The sequence below is a fragment of the Ictalurus furcatus genome, chromosome 1 (assembly GCF_023375685.1).
Source record: "Ictalurus furcatus strain D&B chromosome 1, Billie_1.0, whole genome shotgun sequence".
Taxonomy (NCBI): Eukaryota; Metazoa; Chordata; class Actinopteri; order Siluriformes; family Ictaluridae; genus Ictalurus; species Ictalurus furcatus.
The window spans coordinates 17,274,171-17,296,085 of NC_071255.1; the positions used below are offsets into that span (position 1 = coordinate 17,274,171).

The 21,915-nt window shown below is 39.7% G+C and overlaps 2 protein-coding genes across 5 annotated transcripts; both read right to left on the reverse strand.

The window, feature by feature from the left end:
* Positions 1-479: 479 nt before the first annotated feature.
* gapdh (glyceraldehyde-3-phosphate dehydrogenase) lies at positions 480-6,191 on the reverse strand. Its single transcript, XM_053630071.1, has 12 exons — positions 6,130-6,191; positions 5,564-5,609; positions 3,190-3,289; positions 2,980-3,086; positions 2,804-2,894; positions 2,572-2,687; positions 2,345-2,426; positions 2,028-2,179; positions 1,668-1,746; positions 1,427-1,510; positions 829-926; positions 480-753 (listed from the first exon to the last, which is right to left on the reverse strand). The coding sequence occupies exons 2-12, from the start codon at positions 5,584-5,586 to the stop codon at positions 684-686; spliced, it is 1,002 nt and encodes a 333-aa protein (XP_053486046.1). The 5' UTR covers positions 5,587-5,609; positions 6,130-6,191; the 3' UTR covers positions 480-683.
* Positions 6,192-11,147: 4,956 nt separating this feature from the next.
* nppcl (natriuretic peptide C-like) lies at positions 11,148-16,489 on the reverse strand. 4 transcript variants are annotated; one of them, XM_053630096.1, is made up of 4 exons: positions 16,200-16,489; positions 12,864-14,321; positions 12,051-12,192; positions 11,148-11,882 (listed from the first exon to the last, which is right to left on the reverse strand). In XM_053630096.1, the coding sequence occupies exons 3-4, from the start codon at positions 12,147-12,149 to the stop codon at positions 11,583-11,585; spliced, it is 399 nt and encodes a 132-aa protein (XP_053486071.1). In that variant the 5' UTR covers positions 12,150-12,192; positions 12,864-14,321; positions 16,200-16,489; the 3' UTR covers positions 11,148-11,582. The 4 variants fall into 4 exon arrangements, with proteins under 4 accessions (XP_053486071.1, XP_053486065.1, XP_053486060.1 ...); XM_053630090.1 differs by having other exon boundaries at positions 12,864-14,324; XM_053630085.1 differs by lacking the exon at positions 16,200-16,489 and adding an exon at positions 14,425-15,013.
* Positions 16,490-21,915: the final 5,426 nt, after the last annotated feature.

The window sequence follows — 21,915 nt, forward strand, 5'->3', positions numbered from 1 at the left end:
AGATTGTTATAATGAAGCTAACAGCAAGAATAACTTGCCAGTTGAAGCTTTGGAACATTATGTAGTTGAGTAAAGTCTACAGAAGATGTGAAAGCTACAAATGAAAAGGACTAGTGCTGCTATAGCATTTTATGTATAGAATGATCAAGGGCTCAGTCACTTTCAGCAGGTATTCAAATGGTATTTTGGGTAACAAACAGTTCTTGATACATTTAATTACAAAATTAATCTTGGATACCACTGAAGATTAAATGTTGTATAGTTTAAGTCACTCAGGATGGATCTTTAGCTGGCAGGCTTCTTTACTTCTAAACTAGCTTATTTTGTCCAAAGCTAATTTTTATAAAAACATGTACCCCAGCAACCATCTCCTAGTCATCTCAGAGAGGAGGGGTTTCCATTTAAAAGTTTAAAGCTACATTTAGTCACAATGTTGACAATTATTAAAGTCACATTTGATGCATCACAGGAGTCAGTTCTCTCACAGAGGACTTTTATTCCATCAGTTTTGATCAGACTGATGCCATCAATATTTAAGTTTTCTTTTTGAACCTCACAGACAGAACAGGGCTTATCCATAAAAAAAAAAAAAAAAAAAAAAAGAAGTGTACAACTTAAGGCACAGCACTTCAAGCAGTTTAACCAGGTGGAAGAATAACCAAGTTGTCAAATACAGGTGGCATTTACTCCTTGGATGCCATGTAGGCCATCAGGTCACAGACACGGTTGCTGTAGCCAAACTCGTTGTCATACCTAGGAGGGAGAAAATCATTATGTACATTCATACCTGCAAAAAGAGAAATTCAACACCACAGCAGCAGTGCATACCATGTCACCAGCTTAACAAAGTGATCATTAAGGGCAATTCCAGCACCAGCATCAAAGATGGATGAATGAGTATCTCCATTGAAGTCTGTGGACACCACCTGAGAGAAAGCAAGAAAGGTAAAGGGTGATCGATGCAATCAAGGTAACACCAACTGTGCATGTCTCCAGTATGCAATGTTACCATGCAAGCTAAAGACACCATATGGATTTGGTATTTATAAAAAAAAAAAAGCCAACTTCCTTGTCACACCTAAAATGATTCACTCAAATGCCAAAGATTGACAGATGCCCATACCATTGATAGGCTGACCCATTACAACACAAAGCCAGGCCAAGCATGTACATTAGTCTTCACTAACTAGGAATAGTTCAGCTTGGATGACACTGCCTTGGCAAGCATAATCATCTCATTACTGGTAACTGATTACTACAACACATGCTTAATGCTACAGAATCCTAATACTCAAACCAATTTAATGAGCTTTTACTGTCATCTGTGCTATACCCTTAGTGTCCTACACCAGGTTGCCAGAATACACAACTTATGTGCCAATTTAATGAGCAGTTCCAGCATCAAGGTGATTCATGTGGCACCTACCTGGTGTTCTGTGTACCCCAGAATACCCTTCATGGGGCCCTCAGCTGCAGCCTTAACCACCTTCTTAATGTCATCATATTTGGCCTGCAAAGCAAAGAGGAAGAGAAGAATTATGGTTAACAATTGCCTCTTTTTTAAAGAAAAAAAAAAAAAAAAAAAAAAAAAAAAAAAAAGGGAAAAAATAAGCATTCAAAAGAAGGACAAGTGAATGTGCAACTGTCCTAGGTACTCATTTACTCACAGGCTTCTCCAAACGGACAGTCAAGTCAACCACTGACACATTGGGAGTTGGGACACGGAAAGCCATACCAGTCAGCTTGCTGAAACAAAGTAAAGGGTTAGAACCTCTGACAAAAGCAACAACTGGAGAACATCAACCTCAGGTGAGGTGCTTTAAGGGGGCAGGGGGAAGGGATGATCAGACTTTCAAATGTCATTAACCAAATTTGTAAAGTTAAATGTAAGATTTTTCTTCTTAATATACAAGACCATTTCAGAATTGGAAGATTTAAACAGTACCTTTAAAGACAGGTCAAGAACTAAATTAAAGGTTGAACTGTTATCCTGAATTTGGAATGACAAATGGTATAGTGGAACTGACCCATTAAGCTCAGGAATGACTTTTCCCACAGCCTTGGCAGCACCAGTAGAGGCTGGGATAATATTCTGGCTTGCACCACGACCATCTCGCCACAGTTTACCAGAAGGACCATCAACAGTCTTTTGGGTTGCTGTGATGGCATGGACAGTGCTCTAAAAGGGTAATTAATTCACATCAAAACAAGGGATTTCAAATAAATTCATTTTTACAAAGTAGATTTGGGGTAGGTAGGTGCAGGGGGAGAATAAAGTACAAGTCATCATATGGTTGTTTTGATCAAGTAAACTTTGGAGTACTGAAAACCCCTACTCACTTACCATAAGACCCTCAATGATGACAAAGTTATCATTGATGACTTTGGCCAGAGGAGCCAGGCAGTTGGTAGTGCAGGAAGCATTGCTATGGAGAGAAAGCAAACATACCACTCAACCCAATTCCAGCATTTTGAAGGTGATACTCATGTTCAGATGCTTGCATTAAGCAAGCTGTGGGCTGTAAGCACAAATAACAGCATGCCCCCTACTGGCTGCATCAGGGTCTTTACCTGACTACTTTAAGGGATTTGTCATATTTCTCATGGTTGACACCCATGACAAACATTGGGGCATCAGCACTGGGGGCAGAGATGATGACTCTCTTGGCACCACCTTTCAAGTGAGCCTAAGGATAAATCCAAGTACATGGATCAACCACAGGAATTGAATCATCTACATTACACTAGGGCTTGTGTTTAAGAATATACAGGTTCAGGTTGGAGTCAGTACACATTTACTTACAGAGGCCTTCTCATTGGTGGTGAACACACCAGTGGATTCCACAACATACTCAGCACCAGCATCACCCCACTTAATGTTAGTTGGGTCCCTCCTGGAAGGATAAGGAGTAAAGTGAAGACGTGTCAAAGTGCAGAATTCTCTATGCACATTAACCAAAATATATAAATAAACCTCACTCGCTGAAAACTGTGATAGCATGTCCATCAATGATCAGTTTGCCACCCTCAGCCTTGACCTCTCCCTTATACCTTCCATGGGTAGAGTCATACTGGAACATGTACACCTGCACAGTTAAGTTATTTTTTAAAAAGGGACAAAAACCTATAACTGAGGACAATTGAGAAATGGAACCATTACAACTTGGGTAAGAAAGACTGAATACAAACCATGTAATCCAGATCAATGAAGGGGTCATTGATGGCCACAACCTCCACCTTTTTGGAGGTGAAGGCAGCACGGGTCACAAGACGCCCAATACGGCCAAATCTGAAAAGAAGTCAAGTGAACCCAGGGTTTGCCATTTGTACTCATTACACAATGACTACTGAGGAGAACATGACTTTGTTGGCTTGCTAGGACAAACTTAAATTTTTTAAAGTATCTTGTTCACATTTGGGCAGTGCAAATTAAGAACCAGAGCACAGTAGATGGGAAGGACTGTTCACCTGAAGCCAACCCTTGAATGAATATGCCCAATCTTCATTCTGAAAGCATTCAGCGCATTGCAGTACTAAAATATTTACACATGGACCAACTGAAGAATCAGTTAAGTCTTTAAAATTAGGTACTGCAACATGCTTTACCCCACATTAAAGCCTGTTAACAGTAGCCACAATACTGTGCTTCCAGTTATTGCATCAATACTTTGTGTCTCACAGGTCAATCAACCTACAGTCACTTGCAAAAAGCTCTTTTCATAATTGCAGAGTAACCACAGTGACAAGTCAGCTTCCCAAGTTTGTGCCTTCAAGTTCTGTTTTTAACCAAGCTATAGCTGGTTAGGTGATAGTCAGCTGTGCTCTATGCATAAAGCAAGCCACAATGCAAGATTGGCAACGGACCATCACCCATATTTAAAAAAAAAAAAAAAAAAAAAAAAAAAAAAAAAAAAAAACACCCCACCCCACTCAAGTTTGCACTGCATCCGGATGCTATAGGGGTTCTGAGGACTTGACCAAAAATTTTAAGCCAGCTAAATTCACAAGGCATTTCCCAACATCTAAGGATGCAACAGCCAATGAGAAACTGCAGATATTCTGCACACCACTAGATGGCAGAAGCATTCCACAATCAGGTGCAGTGACAATACCATCCTCTTCCAAAACAGCCACCAGACGACCCCCCCCCCCCCCCAACTGTTTTGTACTTAGCTGTGCACGACAGGCTAGATGCCACACACCACTTCACTGAAAGGTCAAGTGTAGTCTTAGGACAATAGAACTGCCTCAGATTTAAGTTGCAGTAGCACTTTAATTCTAGTTTCATATATATAAGAAACTTAAGGACAGTCAATGCAGAGAGACTTCTAAGCAGACTATGAGCAAACACCATAGGTGAATAAATGAGCTTATAGTCCCCATGTCACTCAAATCACTCAGCCAGGGCAGAGGAACAAGTCAGTGACTGATAAGATTACAGGCAACACATAGCCTGTAAATAACTTGAATTGCATTTGCCTGAAGTCACCAACAATTGATAAAACACTCGACTAAAGATTAAAGTCTTATCCTAGAGTAGAAGTGGGAGGGAAACCTTTGCTACACAGCTAGTTACAGTTTAACACTGGAATGAGTCAGACAATTGGGGGAAATGAAGTAAGCAGCACACGTTCACCTAGAAAGAACCTAGAACACAAAGACAAGTCTCCGAGCACAAAACCTTAATCTAAAGCCACTTGAACATAGAAGCAACAGCAGGCTGCAGGACTCATTGTGCTCATGTCTGTCCAGTTCATTCTTATGACACCCAACAGCTCTCAAAAGGACATCCCAAGATTACTTTGGGTGCCTTGTTGGTCAGGCTTTACTGTACAAGAATGCAGCAGTGACCTGTGAGCTATGCTGAGGGCTCACATTTCCTCATCATACTCCAAGCTTACTACATTCAGCACAGAACAGCTGCCACTTCAGAGAGTCCTGTTATATGCCGGTCATGCACGTCCACACTCAGCATGGCATGTCTTATACAGGAGGGTAGAGAGGCAAACTCACCCTCAGCAAACAGAAAGAGGGGTTGTGTGCACAGTGTGCTAAGCTTTGCCATTACTTAACGTCACACTGACAGCATGTGCACACTGCAAACAAGTTGCTTTAAAAAAAAAATTTTAACTCAGCCAACGGCTATTGCAATCAGTTCCCAGACATCACCTGAAAGCTATCAAAACAGGTCCAATAGGTCACTTTATGGAACGAAAAGTTAACTTCAGTGCAATGCTACAGGGACAGTTTAAAAAAAAAAAAAAAAAAAAAAAAAAAAACCACGTGTGAAGGCACTTCAGGTGCTCTTCAAATTTTACAGGATTGCCAGACTGGACTAGGAGTTCCTTCAGTAATGTAAACCAGCTAAAACCATCATCACTATAACTGCATTTTAAGTCACAAAAAGCAGCACAAAATCACATCAGCTCAAAAGGTAGATAAATGAAATTAAACAGCTCAAATTATAAATAGTTTCTTAAAAAGCCATTCAGTTTCTGGACATTGTTTTCTCCCTCCTATCCTGCCAAAGGCCTACATGTAAACGGCAGGTCAGATGTCTTACCCATTGATGCCGACTTTAACCATTTTGTCTGCTTTGGTCTTGTCCTCTGAAAGGAAAGGGCAGTTTACGCATTAGAGACCAAAAGTCTAACACGGACAGTTATATAGCGTTAACAGGATGTCGAGTGTATAAAAGTAGGCTACAAGTTGAATCCATGATGAACTGCTGGGACACTCTGGTAGGCGGCTTTCGGTTAAATTCATTCACACTGCAGTTACAGCAAATGGAGGTCGAAATTAAAAAGTATAATTCTATAGCGCTTTGAGGAGGCGTGGAGCACAAAGGCATGTTCACCATGGCGAAGTAAAAAAAAGGTATACATGAGAATAAACGTTAGGTTTATCTAAAAGCAGTGTTGTTAAGAGTAGCACGACTTTAAGTGAGGGGAAAAAAGTAACTATTAGATAACAGTGTTCAAACATTAGTGAAAAGTTAATATTACAGCCTACAAGAGTCTTCTCTCAGCTATGTTATGTCAAAAAGCAAATGAAACAGTTTAAAATGTGTGCAGCTTAATTTAACAAGTAGTTTAGGCTTATTGCTGAGCAGGTGGGAGCGTTCTTTACCGTCTGTGAGAGAGGCCCGTGTCTGTCTCTGCCACGGTGTGAGTGAAGAGAAAGGTCACAACCGGCCCAGTTTTATTTCTGGCGTGGCGGCATTGGCCACGCCCCCTGCCTTTAACGCCTTAATTCGCCCCGCCCCTTAATAATGTCAAGGTCATGTTGTGGCGCAGAAATACCCATCTCCAGTGTTAATGAGCTGAAAATCATCCGACCTTGAAGTTCCAAAGAGGAGTTGTGCACTTCTGCTGCAGACATAAAATCACATCTAGTATAAATCTAGACCTGAATAACTATAATTACTAGAATTAATATAATACCAGTTTAAATCTCAGTAAATTCTGAGGATGTAGGCCTACTTAAGTTCAATTCAGCATACTAGAATGAATTCATTGATTTCAGTAGAACATCCAGCAAAGGATAAAGAATTGTAAAGCCTTATAAATAAGACCTTTTTTACATTACCCAAGACTGCATTCTTAGTTCATTTTTTTTAGAACTATATGAAAGGATATCTAAAGAATCTAAAAAGGAAACAACTCTTATTGGTCACATCAGATCAGTCTTCAGAGAGAGCAATTTGAAGTGAGCTTGCTTGTCCAACTTTGACCTTCTCACAAGCCTCAGACAGACAGTGAAAGAGAGCCGGAGCAAGGGATCAAATCACTCTCGTCCTGAGTAGGTGACATTTACCAGAAAGACCATGACCCTTCACTTTTAATCAGCCATCACTCCTTCACTTGCATGTCTCCATCCCTGACCCCGACCCTGTGAGTGTATGTGGAGGCTCACACTGTTCTGCCCTGGTGAGTCTCCTAACAGTGAACATGCAGTGGAGTCTATGCATGTGTCTGCTGCATGCAGTTCATGTATAAGATTTATGAATAGGAGAATCATTTATAGAAAAATAATACAATCATTAAAGCCAAAGCAAATTTGATCCTAATTTGTCTGTGCTAATGTGTTAATATAAAATGTATTAAATCTTTTGTACAATTGAACACTGTGATAATGGTATGTCTCCTTTAAGGAACTAGACGATAGATCAGCACATTGGCTGTAAAAAGGATTAATTCAATTAATTAAGGATTCATTAAAAAAAAGTTATTTCAGTTAAATTAAAGTTAAATTAAAGTTAAATTAAGTCCTGCAGAAATTGTTAGTCTGTCTGCAATGTGTTGTCCGAAGTTGCTATGCTTACATATTTGTGCTGACAAGGCCTCCACTGTAAACCCTCTGCCATTTGGCTTTACTCAGTGATCTTAAGGTCACAGATCAGTAAAAGGCCATACTCAACATGTATGATGTTAAATAGGAGACTAGCTAGTAAGGTCTAGGTTGCACCTAATCTAATGCTACTGGCCATTACACTGCCTCATCATTATTTTAACTCTTCAGATTAGTCATATACAAGTTCACAATGAGAATATTGAATCTGATAGCATTCATCAGACACCCTAGAGGCAAGCCCTCGATGAAAGAATTAGATCTTTGTTACATGTCATGTTTCCTTCAATCAACCATGACAAATACCATATATTAAATCTTCATTTTGATCAACCTTTTTTAATGAGCTGTCACTGAAAATACTGTGTGGAAAACACAAAAACGAGCATTTAAAATATACTTTCTTTTAAAATCTGAAAGAAATGACAATCAACAAATGCTACTGTACTCTGTAGATTAGCTTCCTTACTGAGACAGCTCTGCAATTAATTCATTAGCAGCATTCATTATTTCCAGAGTTGCAGGGACAGATCAAAGTGAGATGCTATACTGTGAGGATTTTTTATGCATTCGTAAAGCATTTAGTAAGTCCTGGTTGACCAAGGGTTTCAGCTTAAGACAAACATACACCTACACATTTATTGGAGACCTCAACATATATTACACGACCAGTTTGTATGGAACATCTATAAAAGGGAAACATAAGTTTGCATCTAGGACAATAATCATACAATCTGCATGTGGTTACATATGCTTTCACATTAGCATTTTAGCTCCAGGACTCAGAATAATTTGAAAAGCTTATATGTAAATTAACTAACACCCACTCAATTCATACATATCTACCCTTCTGAAAAATATTAGGCCTACTGCAGCTTGAACAGTGATCTATTTCCAGTAGAGCAGATTTGAACTCTTTATAGCAAGCATTAATGAAATTCACCTTAGAGTACATGTATTTCATTTGTAGTACATATAATTTACATCACTTTTTGGTATGAGCTTTGCCTGTGTATGTTAATGTGCATCTTGTATGTTCTGGTTTCCTCCTTCCCTCTTCTATGCAGAATGTGCTGGAGAGGGGCAAGCTAAAAATAATACCCAAAGGTCGACCCCACACCCTTTATATCTGCTCCTGTGGAGTGTTTGGAAGCAGGCAACTTGCTCACTGACAACTGAAGCAAACGGGTTCAATGAAATCAGACATGCTTTAAATTTAAGTCACTCAGTGCATATGTCAGATGAGATTACAAAGGTTTACCCAATTTCTTTTTCAACAGGAAGTTGCCTTTTAAGTTACATTTCAGTGATACTGCAGACAAGTCTTTATTAATGCCTTGTCATTTTGAAATTTGTCTCTAGTCTAGCCTGTGCATTTGAGTGTGTTATCCATTAACTGTTAGTTCTGAAGCTGTGTGTTTGTTATCTATATATTGTGGATGAGAGCTCAGAGTTCAGTGTCTTGCTGTGGTTAAAGTGTACCCTGAGCAGACCAGACAGGTTTGGAGCGGTTTTGAAATTTAGAAATTGTGCCACCTAATGGTAAGCAAATCTGCATTTAGGTTTTAATAATGTGAAATATCTCGATTTAAATTACACAAGGAGTGAACTACAGACCTTCCAGACCTTTCTTATGGCAAAAATATATTCATCAAAAGTATGATAGAACATTTAGATAATAGCTCAAAGATGGTCTCTAGTTTGGTTGAATTTTTTAAGACGATGCAGAGTCAATCTCACAAAAGCTTTTAATGAAATATTTATGTGCTTCATTTAAACAGATTTAAGTCATTTGAAAGTTAACCACACCACAGTAGTGTACAGAGCAAGAGAATGGAAAATGATGGTCAACTACCTAAGCACTAAATTTCTGTTTATGTGGCAAATGCATCTAGAAGAGGGGGGCACAGTGGTTTAGTGGTTTAGCACATTTTCCTCACACCTCTAGGGCTGGGGTTTCGATTCCCTCCTCTGCATTGTGTGCGGGGGTTTCCTTTGGGTACTCCAGTTTCCTCCACCAGTCCAAAGACATGTGTTGTTAGGCTGATTGGCATTTCCAAATTGTGCGTAGTGTGTGAATTTGTGTGCAATTGTGCCCTGCATTGGGTTGGCACTTGAGTCCACTGGGATAGGCCTCAGGATCCCTGTGACCCTGTGTAGAATAAGCGGCACAGGAAATGTATTTTTATTTTGACATATACTATATTTTTCATAATTTTATTAGAAATAAGTACGGGTATGCTGTTTGTTGCAGCTTCACTACTCTTGTACCCAGTCATTCCAGGGATTTTATTTGAATTGACTTAATTAAAGTCACAACAGCAGTTTTACAGGGGAAGAAGTCATACACCTCCCCACTGACAGGTATTTAATTACTGTAACTCTGCTGAACTTATGGTTAATCATATTTGCTCCCCTTCACTGCTTCAAGATGCTGTGATGTTTCTAATTGGTATATCACAATTAAAGCTCAGTATCACTGCGAACACTTTCATCTTATTTATCTGGTGCAGTTGTTTGAGCTACTTTGTGATTCTGGCTATTTACTAATAATTATTTGAATGGTGTCTCAATAAAGACTTAAAATATCAGACTTCTGCAAGTTGAGGAAGATGTATAGTAGTGCAATAGCATTACAGACAGGCTGAGCATTTCACTAGTCTGTCCTCATATTAGGGTCTGGTTTTAATAGCAGTGTTGTAATGAACATGCTAACTGGCTGTTTTACACAGTTAAATATTCACTTGCATTTTGTCTTTCGATCAAGTTAAAGGTTTCAAACAACAAACTGGAAAAATAAAATGAGATGTCAGTTTAAATTATAGCAAATCTTAATTCCATTTCACTTGTGATTTTACAAGGTAATTGTGACATGCTTGGGAGTGAAGAGAAGTGGTGGAGATAAGGAACAAATATTTACCAATGTTGATTAATTATTTCATTAAAGAAAGAAATAATTGCATATTTATATTTCAGCTAACAATTTATTGAGCAGTGCGGTTAATAGTCAAGTCTCACTCCCCTAGAATCTCCTCACATGAGATTGCCAAACGTATCAAAAAAAGCAGGCATGCCTGGGGTATGGAGAGAGGATCTGACGTGACTGGATACTTAATGCAGTTTTACACACACTGACTAATAAAAAAAAGATTCATGCCAAATAACAGGACTGAGCCTGAGTGACATTTAGTGCTGATATGTAAAGGATTTAACAGAGATGAATATATCCATAATCCTTGTGCCTACACAAACATGCACAGTGAAAAGAATTACTGGCAAGAAATGAAAAAGGCAATCTTTCTTATGTGGTATCCAATGAGAAAAACAGTGCTTGTGGTATATCAGCACCAAAAATATGTGTAGCGTGAAATACATCACCGATGCACATTAGTATGGAATGAACAGCTCATTATGGAATGATGTGGTCTGAATTCCAGTCGTCTTGGTCTAAAGGCTAAATTAGTGTGGCTTTGCAGAAAAAAATTGTGCTAGTTACACCAAAATATGTCCATCTTTCTCTCATAATTTCAAGAGAGTAGAAGCATTCACTGGAACCCCCTAGTAAATTTATTATTAGCATAAAAATAAGGCAGAAATAGGTGACTAGATACATGCGCACAGATCGTCACAATGTGATGGAGTCAGAGTAGCATGAAACAGAGCTGGTGAAATTTCCCTTTTAGCTACAGTGTGGGCATAGAAACAGCAAAGAGAGGACATGTTTAGAGCTGTTAAAAGTTTCACTGCTCTTTCCAGTGGTGCATAAACAAAGTTTAATACAGTGAATAACACAGATCTTTAAAACATTGAAACATTTTATTCATGCCAAATATACACAAACATAAAGTTGAACTGTGTTAGTTTTGCTCATGCATATCCTTCAAAACAGTCTGAAATACAGTTCATAAGTAGTCCAATACATAATATATTTGAGTGTGAAATATAGTCCCATGATTCACCATGATAACAATCCATCTAACAATACATATAAAAGTACACAAAACATATTTTCACTCCTCTTCCATCACAGAGACAGAACTAGAATCACTAAAATGTTACAGCACTTTATAATAAACAATTTACAAAACAGTATGACAACATATCACCTGTGAAAATGTAGTGAAAGAAACTGTACGAGATCATCACCATATAGATGAGAGAAACTGACTGTTGACTGTCACTATGAGGAACATCTACTCGACATTCAGATTGCTCTGTCCCTCTGTCTGACATTAGCAGCCGAGGCCACTCATAGATCCGATTCGGTCTAGCTTTAGGCCAAAGCAACCACGGTTCCAACCCCTCCGAGACCGGTCTGACAAAGCTCGCTTTTGATTGGCCAGAGCTCCCTTGAGGAGACGGACCCAGGAGTTTTCATTCTGCACAGGTATGTCAATCCATTTGGGATTTTCGGCAACTTTTATGCCAGAATTAAAGACCTGTACCGGCTCTTCTGATTGGTCACTTGTGAGATTATCCAGGTCATCTAGGGTCAAAAGGTCATTGTAACGCTCAAGGAACTGCTCGATGACCTTTAGTAGGGAACAGGAAGGAAACAGTTTTTTATGTCATGATTCTAATTGCGAACTAGTAAGCAGTGGCCTTAGACGTCTAAAATGGCCCGAAAGCATGCTGGTTCTAATTATGCTTTAATGTTTCTCTACATCTCATGGCCAGCAGAGATGAGTGAGTCTGCCTACCTGCATGGCCCGGTCGGGGGTGTGCAGGCTTCGGCTGTGGCTGGGTTTCAGCGGTGCCAGCAGGAGCAGCACTGCCAGAACAGCAGAGCACAGCATCATGCAGCGGAGACACACGAGTCCAAACACACAGACTATTACAAACCTAAAGGAATGCAATACATTTCACTTAATTTTAAATGTTTAGTTACAGCACCCCATCATATTCCGACAGAAACTTACAGAAACATCTAGAACTCATCTCATAGTCAGATTTTTAAACTTTTTTTTATAAGGAAATGGTTTCAGTATGATTGCTCCTGATTTGAATTGTTTCACAGTGCTGTTATGAATGTTATTTCTTATGTCCTGTGACTGAATGTTGTTGGTGGTAACTACTGTGCTACCTTCTAGGGCTCACATGAAAAGAGATTTTTTGTTAAAACATAGAAAAATACTGTGAACTTCAGAAAAACAGGAAAGATTTATATACACAAGCGTAGAAGTGTAATTTAGTAGTACTGTGTGTAATTTGTAGTTGCTGCCTTGGCATGGCATGGCATGGCATTTCTAAACAGATGCACCTGTAGCTTCAGTTACAGTAACATTAAAAAAAAACAAAAGGTTTCAAAATATATAGTAATGCAGTAGTTTATTATATACTAACGATAAGTAATTATAGTGAGAATAAGATGAAGAAATACTGGGAAAAAATGATTAGTTATTCAAAACTGTCCAATAATCTTTTATTCTAAGAAAATATCTTGATTTCTCCACAGACTTATCAGAATTTTTTAATTAGTACAATTCTAGAAGCATTACAAAAGAGTTACTCACCAGAGACAGACTGTACGAAAACCTGTGGCTGAATGTTCAGTGTGAGCTCTGCTCCATCCTCACTCTCCGTCTGATTCTCTCGCTCTCGTCTCCCTCAATATTTGGCACCTGCTATGAGCATCCTTTTCTCTCCTCCTCCTTTGCTCTCGCTTGCTCACTCAGAACTTGATTTATAGTGTGAGCTCTGTGTGGTGTGTGTGTGTGTGTGTGTGTGTGTGGAAGTTGGAGAAGTGTGTCAATAGTGTCTCCTATATGAGGATGGGACGTGTATTAACTCTGACCACTCCCTCAGACACACACTTTTGCCTCCCCTCAAACACAGACACACAAACCCACATGACCTTGCCATTTCCTTGTCATTCTGCAGGTGATGGAACAGCTACAGAGAAGTTATGTGATATCAAGTCGGTCCATCTAGTGGATGCTGCCTGCATGTGTGTTCACATCCATTTGAAAGAGTTCCTTGACGCTTTTATATGGACCCATGCTTGAATAAACACACATTAACACACAATAAGAGTTGGTCCCCGTTCTCCTCCTCTCCAAAATGATGTCACCCTTTCCTTTTTCATTCCTCATCCGATCATTGTCGCTTTTTTAACTCCCCTATGTTTGCCGAGCTATGCTCTGGCTGCCAAACATGCTCCATCCTGGCGCAGGGTTATGACTGCTGAACAAATGCCAGCACGTCTTTAATGCACTTCCCTTCCTGGATATTTGTAAATCAAATCCTTTGTCATTTTATCCTTGAACCTTTTTTGTGTTTTAATGCAACATATCTGAAAACATAAGCAGGTTGATATCAACATAAAAACCAAATTTGCTGTAGCTTACAAAAAAATACATTGTAGTGAGAGCATGGTATATCCTAGTCCAGTCATAGAGAACAAGTGCCCAAGTGGCGCATTTCTAATCTGCTGTCAGTGGTGAATATTCATTCTTTTTTCATTCTCTGTGTCTAACTGAAACCTTTTCTCTATCTTTTCTGTTGTTCCTATTGTTTTTCTCTCTAAGAGTAACAGTCTGCCAGTGCCATCTGCTTGCAGCTCCCCCTCGGCCTCTGAGAACATGGGGAGAGCCAACTCTCATGCAGCGCAGGCAAACACTTGAGCATGCACACACACACACACACACACACACACACACACACAATGTAAAGGATATGGCAACTCACTCATAAGTATCAGTATATCATAGATATCAGTATAACACATCAACACAATTTTATTGGTGTATGTATACACACCGACACACATCTCTGGCCTTGTAAAGCAGCTCGAGTTCAGTGAATGGCTCTGCTGTTTGATCAGGTTGGTGTTTTTATGGTTGTGTACCCTGTCTCCCTCTCCCCCTCTCTCTCTCCTAGTAAAGAATAGCTCTGCTCTGCAGACAGCTGCTGCCACTGCTGACCAACTGCAAAAACCCATTTTCATACCTCCACTCTGCTGTCAGATATTACTACTTTGGTGAGGAGACACAGAGGTGGTCAAATTTAATCACTTCAAAATACTGGAAGGAATTTGTGAAAACAAACAAATAAATAAATAAAACTGTTTATAACCTTTGCTTATTTTCCCATAACAGCAGTTGCATGCGCGCACACACACACACTTAACTCTCACAGCTTTACTCCATTCTACAATGACGTTTTGCCAGTGGTTGTCAGCAGAAGGTACCTGTACTTTACATTAGACCCTCACCAAGACTCCAGAAAAGTAATTGGCCTGTGTAGCTCTCTTGGGTTGTCACTGGAGTGAGAGAAAGAGTGAAAGTGAAAGACAAAAGAGAAACTGTGAGTAGGAGGACGGGTGGGCGAACAGAGGGATGAGATGAAATATAAAATATGAAGGGATGGCAAGAGGCTGCTGAATTGCACTCGAGCCTCACCTCAGAGCGAGGGAGAGAGAGCGTCGAAGGTGAAGTGTGTATGGATCTGTGTGTGTGTGTGTTCCAACTCTGTGGGCAGGGACAATATAAAAAAAGTGGAAAAGTGTCATGCATGGACGTGTGTGGGCTGGATCATTTCTGTGTTAGTGTGCAGGTGGAGGAGAGGACAAGAGACCTACTGAAGGGCAAGAGAGCACAAAGTTGAAAATAACATTTTGGAGTAAAAAAGCTTTGAGTTACAAGGAAAGAGCGAACAAGTGACAGACAGAAAGTAAAGGAAGGATTGAGGGGCCCGCAAAGGTGGTGATCTTGTCTGGACAAGCTGTGGCACAACACTCACAGTAATGACTTCATCTTACTGTACACACACACACACACACACACACACAGTAAAATGGCCCTAGAACAAATGTTTGGTGCTAATAACCAGGGTCCATATTGGCAAAGAATCCCATCACTAAGAATTCACTTAAGTGGCACTACAAGGTCATAACTAAGAGTTTCGCCTTAAAACCTTCTAAGGACATTTACTACATTTACTACATCTACATTTACTAAGGAATTTATAAACATTTGTATTTTGCATTTAATTAGACATTTTACACACTTTGTATGAAGCAGACTATACCATACTGTCATATATCCATAATTATGTCATTTTTAAACCTCTAAAAGAAAACACATTTGACATGTCAGCATAGATTTTTGCTTCAGTTTTTTTTACTGTGGGTTTTCATTTATGAGTTTAGCATGAAGACCACTCAACCATCTTTATTTTCAATATTCAGTTATGAGAAACATGTCATTAGTAGCAAAGTTTTGAATTGTTAATAGTAGTCTGGAGAGAGTATTGATTATTTGATGTAAAACACGTCACTGCATAAGTGCAATATTTGTTTTTGTGGCCAACTAGCAGTCAGTTCTGCAAACTTTGACCTCCAGCAGTCAAGGAGAGTCCAAGTAAGTGGAGTAATTAATTTACATCACTGACAGCCATATAGATATGGTTCAGTATAGGGACCGACTGCACCTGTAAATAGGTTCAGTTCAAATCAGGGAGCACCTGGCTGAGTTTGGGAAATTTTACATTTCTGTCTAAATGACATCTATTTGATATAAACCAATAAAACTATCAATTTAAAGGATACACAACTGTAAAAAAATAAATAAATAAATAAATAAATAAATACATTTTAAAAAATCTTAAACATCTCTGACTACAGGAGAACCACCTCCGCAATATGTAGTAATCATCCTAGAGCAATGAGGCCGATGGTAAATTAATAAAAATGAGCATGAGTCAAAATGGGCTGTTAGTACAATAATGCGTGTGTGAGTGCCTTTGTGAACTGTAGGATATGTAGGCTTCAGCCCTCCTACGCACACACACCCCTACACACCTTTTCAATCATATTTGTATGCTGGAGATAGTTGTAATTAACTACTTACAATAGTGCTCAATCGGCCTGAGAGGAGGAAAATCTAAACTCCATTAGCCACAGGTCTGAATGCCTTTAGCACGACGCGCCATTATCTCCTCTGCGTGATTCCACAGCACTGTAATTAAAATCAAAGCTTTGCCCACACTCTGTGCACATATTCGAACAATGAGCAGTGATTAGCATGTTTTCTCCAGGAGAGAAATTTCACTTCATAGTAGAGACACCGGACGCATCCGTCGCAAGTGGTTGAGTGCGTTTGTTGCCATGGTGATTGCGGTGAATGGCGGGAAAAGTGAGGCTTGTGGCGGGAGTTCATGTGTTAAACAAGCCTCTGTTAGAGTCAATGAATGCGCTGCAGTCAGATGTCAACAGGGTTAATGCGAAGTCAGCCGCAAAACGCAGGCTACCATTCATATTGCACTGACAGTTTAGACAGAGCCAGATAAAACCCATACTGACCCCATCAGACCGCACATGTTCCAGCCGGGAGAAAATAATAGAGGTTTTTTTTTTTTTTCCCTGTACTGGGCTCAATGGACCGTTCTAATCAAACATGTCACCTAACAGCACAGTGGGTGTGTGCTTGCAGGTGGACTCTTTTCTGTATGTTCTGCATACCTGACCCCTTAGAGTTCTTATCATTTCAACTTATTTTCAAGATAACATTTTTATAAGGGACTTCTATAAGCAATAGGACGAGTGAAGTTATGTGTGTCATTTAAAATATTGTGGATTACACATGAAAGACGAAAGAAATGAAGGTCAGTGGCATAGTGACAGGCTTTTTTGTAGTGTGCGACAGTATCTGTAGCCAGTACAGTGAAATATGTGCCTGACAAAAACATTCAGACAAATAGTACGTTTCTATGTCGTTCAAACATTAGCCGATTTCTGGGTGATATTGTGGGACACATATTAACCTTGGCAGGAATGTCAACAATCTGTAAAGATTTCCTAACATCTTTAAAATTTGCAAAGAGAGCAGTTTTGACAAGTGAGTATTTCTTTGGTTGGATCTACTGTTGCTACCTGCCATATACAAGTATACAGTAGAATGAAATAGACTTCCCCAAGGCCTTGATGCAACATTACAGAGGTCACAGACAGCAGTGTGCACAACTGACAACATGTAGTGTAAAAATTGAGGGTGACACAGTGGTAGTGTACAATAGACAATACAATAAATACAATAAAGTGGACGGAATAATAAATACAAGCAATGGTTTAATACAATAAGTACAACACACAATAAAATGGTGTAGTGGGTGGTGTGCATAATTACCACTAGCAGCGTAGAAGTCCCTGGGTTATAGAAATAAAGTGACAGTGCTGTATTGGACAAGTAATACTCATTCCTATGCAGTAGTGAGAGGAAACAAGATAAGGAGATGAGGTGGTTAATGGTCAACGTGGCTAGTGTATGATGGGGTTATGTGCATTAACTCCAAGGTAGGTGAGCAGCAGGCAGTTTTTTATTGACAACTTGTGGGAAAAAGCTGCTCCAGAATCTGATGGACTTGACCTGGACTCTGTATCTTCTGCCGGATAGCAGAGGTATGAAGGGATGAGAGGGATCAGCCACTATTCTGGTGGCTTTACTGAGGCATTGTTTGTGGTATGTATCGTAAATTGTAAACAGAGAGAACCCCCTTGATGTTCTCCCCTGCATTCACTGGAGGATGTGGTGGAGGAGCCTAGCCTTCCTCAACACTCCATTGCTGTGCTCTGTTGCTTTGTGCATAATTTGTACATATGGTATATGCCAGTGCCACTGGTTATATGTTCAGGAATGTTTAATGAAAGAGTGCAGACACAGCATTTGACAGTATTTGTCAAAACAGCAGCAATCAGCAGTCATTACGGCAATTCTTATTTTACATTTATTAAGCAAATCCAAAGAAGTGAATCAAAATAGTTTGAGTCGTTCATTAGATAAAAGAATTGGTTCTTATTGATAAGCTGAGCAGATCGACTCACTGAAAACTTCCAGAATTCCTATTAGACTTTAGTTGTGGCACATCCTGCATCTCCACTGGCACACCTACATTTATATTTACACTACTGGTTAAAGGAAAAAGTAACCTACTGAAAATTATTATTATTTTTTTTTTATAGAATTGTCATATGTGTCCAGAAGTATTGGTCCAAGAGAGGCAAGGCAAGCAACTGCATGCGACACTGAGAATTAAGGAGGCCTTGAAGACCGACCAGTTTATTCCACAGAAATGTCAAATGTGCCACACATTATCATGCTTACCAGTCAGATTCCTGATGTGACCCATCTGAAAGTGACAATCACCACAAACATCCCCTTCAGTGGCTGTGGGGTAGTGAGGTGCCACAGAGCCCAGTACTGTTTAGCCCTAGTGTGCATGTAGAACATGTTAACAAGCTGGAACTAAAGGCGGTCTATCTAACCCTCAAATTCTGCTTACCAGTTCTGAGTCACCGCCATGTGCTCAGAAACTCATTTGCCAGGATGGCACAATTAAAAACTACAGAGATTGGCATCTGGACGTGGTATCCCATATATAGGTAACATTTGGTAAGACACAGGTGAACTTTTTTGTTAATGCCAAAACACACTGTGGTTCTCACTCATGGAGTTGGTTGTCTGCCAAATCAGGATGCACTGGCCTACAATTCAATTCAATTCAATTTGATACATTTCTTCCTCTGCCACTGAATCAGACCACAATCAGAGTCCTGCTTGTGTCCCAAGAGTGGCCCATGAGACATTTGTTTTCAAAGCTGCTCTCATTAGTGGATAGAACACCTTGGCAGCAACCTTTCTACATAGATCTATTGTCCAAAATAGATGGAAAGACCCGACACTCTTGGACAGGTTACCTGCGACCCAGCAGTCCAAGAGACACTCTTGAACAGAAGCGGGCCTAGTACATGCTAGAAACAGTTCTGTGAATGGGATGCATGCCATCATCTGTATACACTGCACTGCCTGGTCCTGAGAGTACTAATAATTTGTATATGGCAGCCATTGCAGTGTGTCACAGCACAGTGGGTGGTGTCCCATTCAGGCCTCAAAATCTTGTCACAGCCTTTCTGAAGAGAGCAAGATCCTTTTGCCCTCGACTGTTCCACAAGAGCCCAACATTGAATCTTATCCTTGTACTAGACGCCCTTAAGACCTCACATGATGAGTACATGCTGGATGAAATGAGTGTCTCTAAAGACTGCCTTTTTCCTGCTAATTCCTTCAGTAAAAGAGTGAGAGAACTACCTGCCTTGGCAATGTGCTTGACTTGCATGCATTGGTGGCCGGATGACTTGTTACCTTGTAGGTTTCTGTCCACAGTTATATGATCAACTTTTTTTTAAAGAAACCAGTTGATCTTGCAGCATTCCATGAAAAGGACTCTGGTGAGTGTTCCCTGTTATTCCCAGTACACACCCTATAGTACTATTTGGAATGGATGGCAGTGATTTGATAATCAGATCTGCCATGGATGAAAGACACAAAGAACACCCGTCCAAAAATTAGAGACCGGGCCACTGGGTGATGGACATCATCGCCTTGGCTTATAGGTGGGCCAAATCCCCAGCCCCTACTGTGACCAGCCACTCTACGAGGAGAGTCTCTTCCTCATGGACATTACCTAGAAGTGTGCCACTCTAGCAAGTCTATACTGTTGCTACCTGGCCAATGCCATGCAACTTCTTTAAGTTCAGCAATGGGCAATGTTGCCCCCCTAGTGGTGTGTATGGTGATCAATTCAGAACATGTTTCCAGTAAGTCCTAAGATGGGTTGGATCCTCATGACATGGGTAAGCCAGGAATGAATGGGCACAAATTTCTACAGACACACTTCAAAATCTTTGAGAAAGCCTTTCCAGAAGAATGGGGGCTATAATCCTAGCCGCAAAAAGGGGGGGGGGCATCTACATGTTAATACCCATGGTTTTGGAATGTCCAAAAAGCTCACACATGGTTTAATAGTCAGGTGACCACTTACTTTTGGCCAAATAGTGTAGTTGTTTGTTGTAAATCATTAGACATTTTTTTTTTTACTTCTCTAGCTATCCTCCTCACTATGTGCGAGTCCTCTTCCAGGCAGATTCCTTTCAGCTCTAGCTGTTTTAAACATGTTAATTAAACAGTGGAATGGGCATTTTCAGACATGTAGATATTTTTATAGCCATTGCATGATTTACTTGATACATGATGAAGGTGCCAGTAGTTCTAGAGCTGACTGTAGATGCTTTCTTAAACACAGTAAAATGTCTTGCACTCTGGAGCCGCCGACTGTCATTAATCAGTAAATACAAATTTTGGTTTATCAGTCAATACTTACCATAAAAGCAAGAACTCTATGTTGTCATTTCTGTACTGTTACCAGGTCTCCTGCCCAGGGTATCTGTAGGTATCAGCTCTTCAAATTTAATACTTTTTAATACCATATTCAAGACATTTCCAAAAAAATGTACAACCTGCACGTCACTTCAATCATGCGACACGATACATCAGCTATAATGGATTGTGTTCGTGCATATACATCCATTTCTGCGTTTAAGTAAACTATAGCAGGGTAAACTTTTATACAGGTATATGGGAGACCGTAGCAAATATCCTTTTTGTATTATCATTTGCTCCAACACTGAAAGAAAAAAAATCCAGTATTTCCTTCTCATGACTTTCCAAGAGAGGAAAAAATATAGAGAGATTAATGACGGCAGTCAGAAGAGAAAAAGATGTCACATTTACCATCACTCCCTCAGCAGCTGTATTAGAAACCCCCTCGCAGCAGTGTTTACTAATTTTGTTGTAATTTAATGCCAGAGAAATGTAACAAGTAGTGTTATAAATGTACAGAAGTCTTTGTAAAGAATATATATATATTAGTGCTGTCAATCGATTAAAAATTTTAATCGAGTTAATCACAGTCACGGGCTGTGATTAATCGTAAATTTAAAATACTAGAATTTACTTGTAAATGTGCAGTGTTGAAATAAATAAATGCATGAGAAACTGGTTTAAGGAAACAGATTCTTCAGTTTTATTATCGCAACCATTAACAGTAACATGCTTAACAAGTGTTCAGTAGCAATCTCTTAAATTGTTGAGGCATCCATTTGAACTGCAGACATATTTAGCAGAAACCAACAACTTACAAACTAATGTCTGTTACAAAGTCGCAAACAGCTTATCTGTAAATTTTTTGCGTAGTAACATCAACTCAAATGAACGCAACAATAAGTAGGCCTATTTTAGAAATGGAATGCCATAATGTCTGTGAAGAGAGAGTGAACAGTCTCTACATTCTTGGTTAAAGATAATTACTTCAAACAGTGTGCATCTGTGCAACATGCCTCCTGTCAACCAATCATACAGTCTACTCTTCTTTCAACCAGTTGCTCAGGCAGACTAGCTTATTCACATTTTCAGATGATAGAGCTGACCTCTTCTTCTGTAGAATGTGGCCTGTCAAAGAGAACAGTCTCTCACATGGCACTGTTGAGGCAGGTGTAGCCAAGTACCTTTTTGCAATATGGGCCAGCTTACCATATGTACCTGCTTGTGGTGACCACCACTGTAGTAGACATGTTTCTATGCTGACACAGGGCTCTGCCTTGTACCTCTCTAGAGATTTATCTGTTTATAGTACCTCGTCATCAGACTCCAACTCTGATCCCATGAGTAGGAGGGCCATTTCTTCTTTGGTGGCTCTGAGTCCACTTTTTCTCCAGAGGTCTGTGGTGCAGAT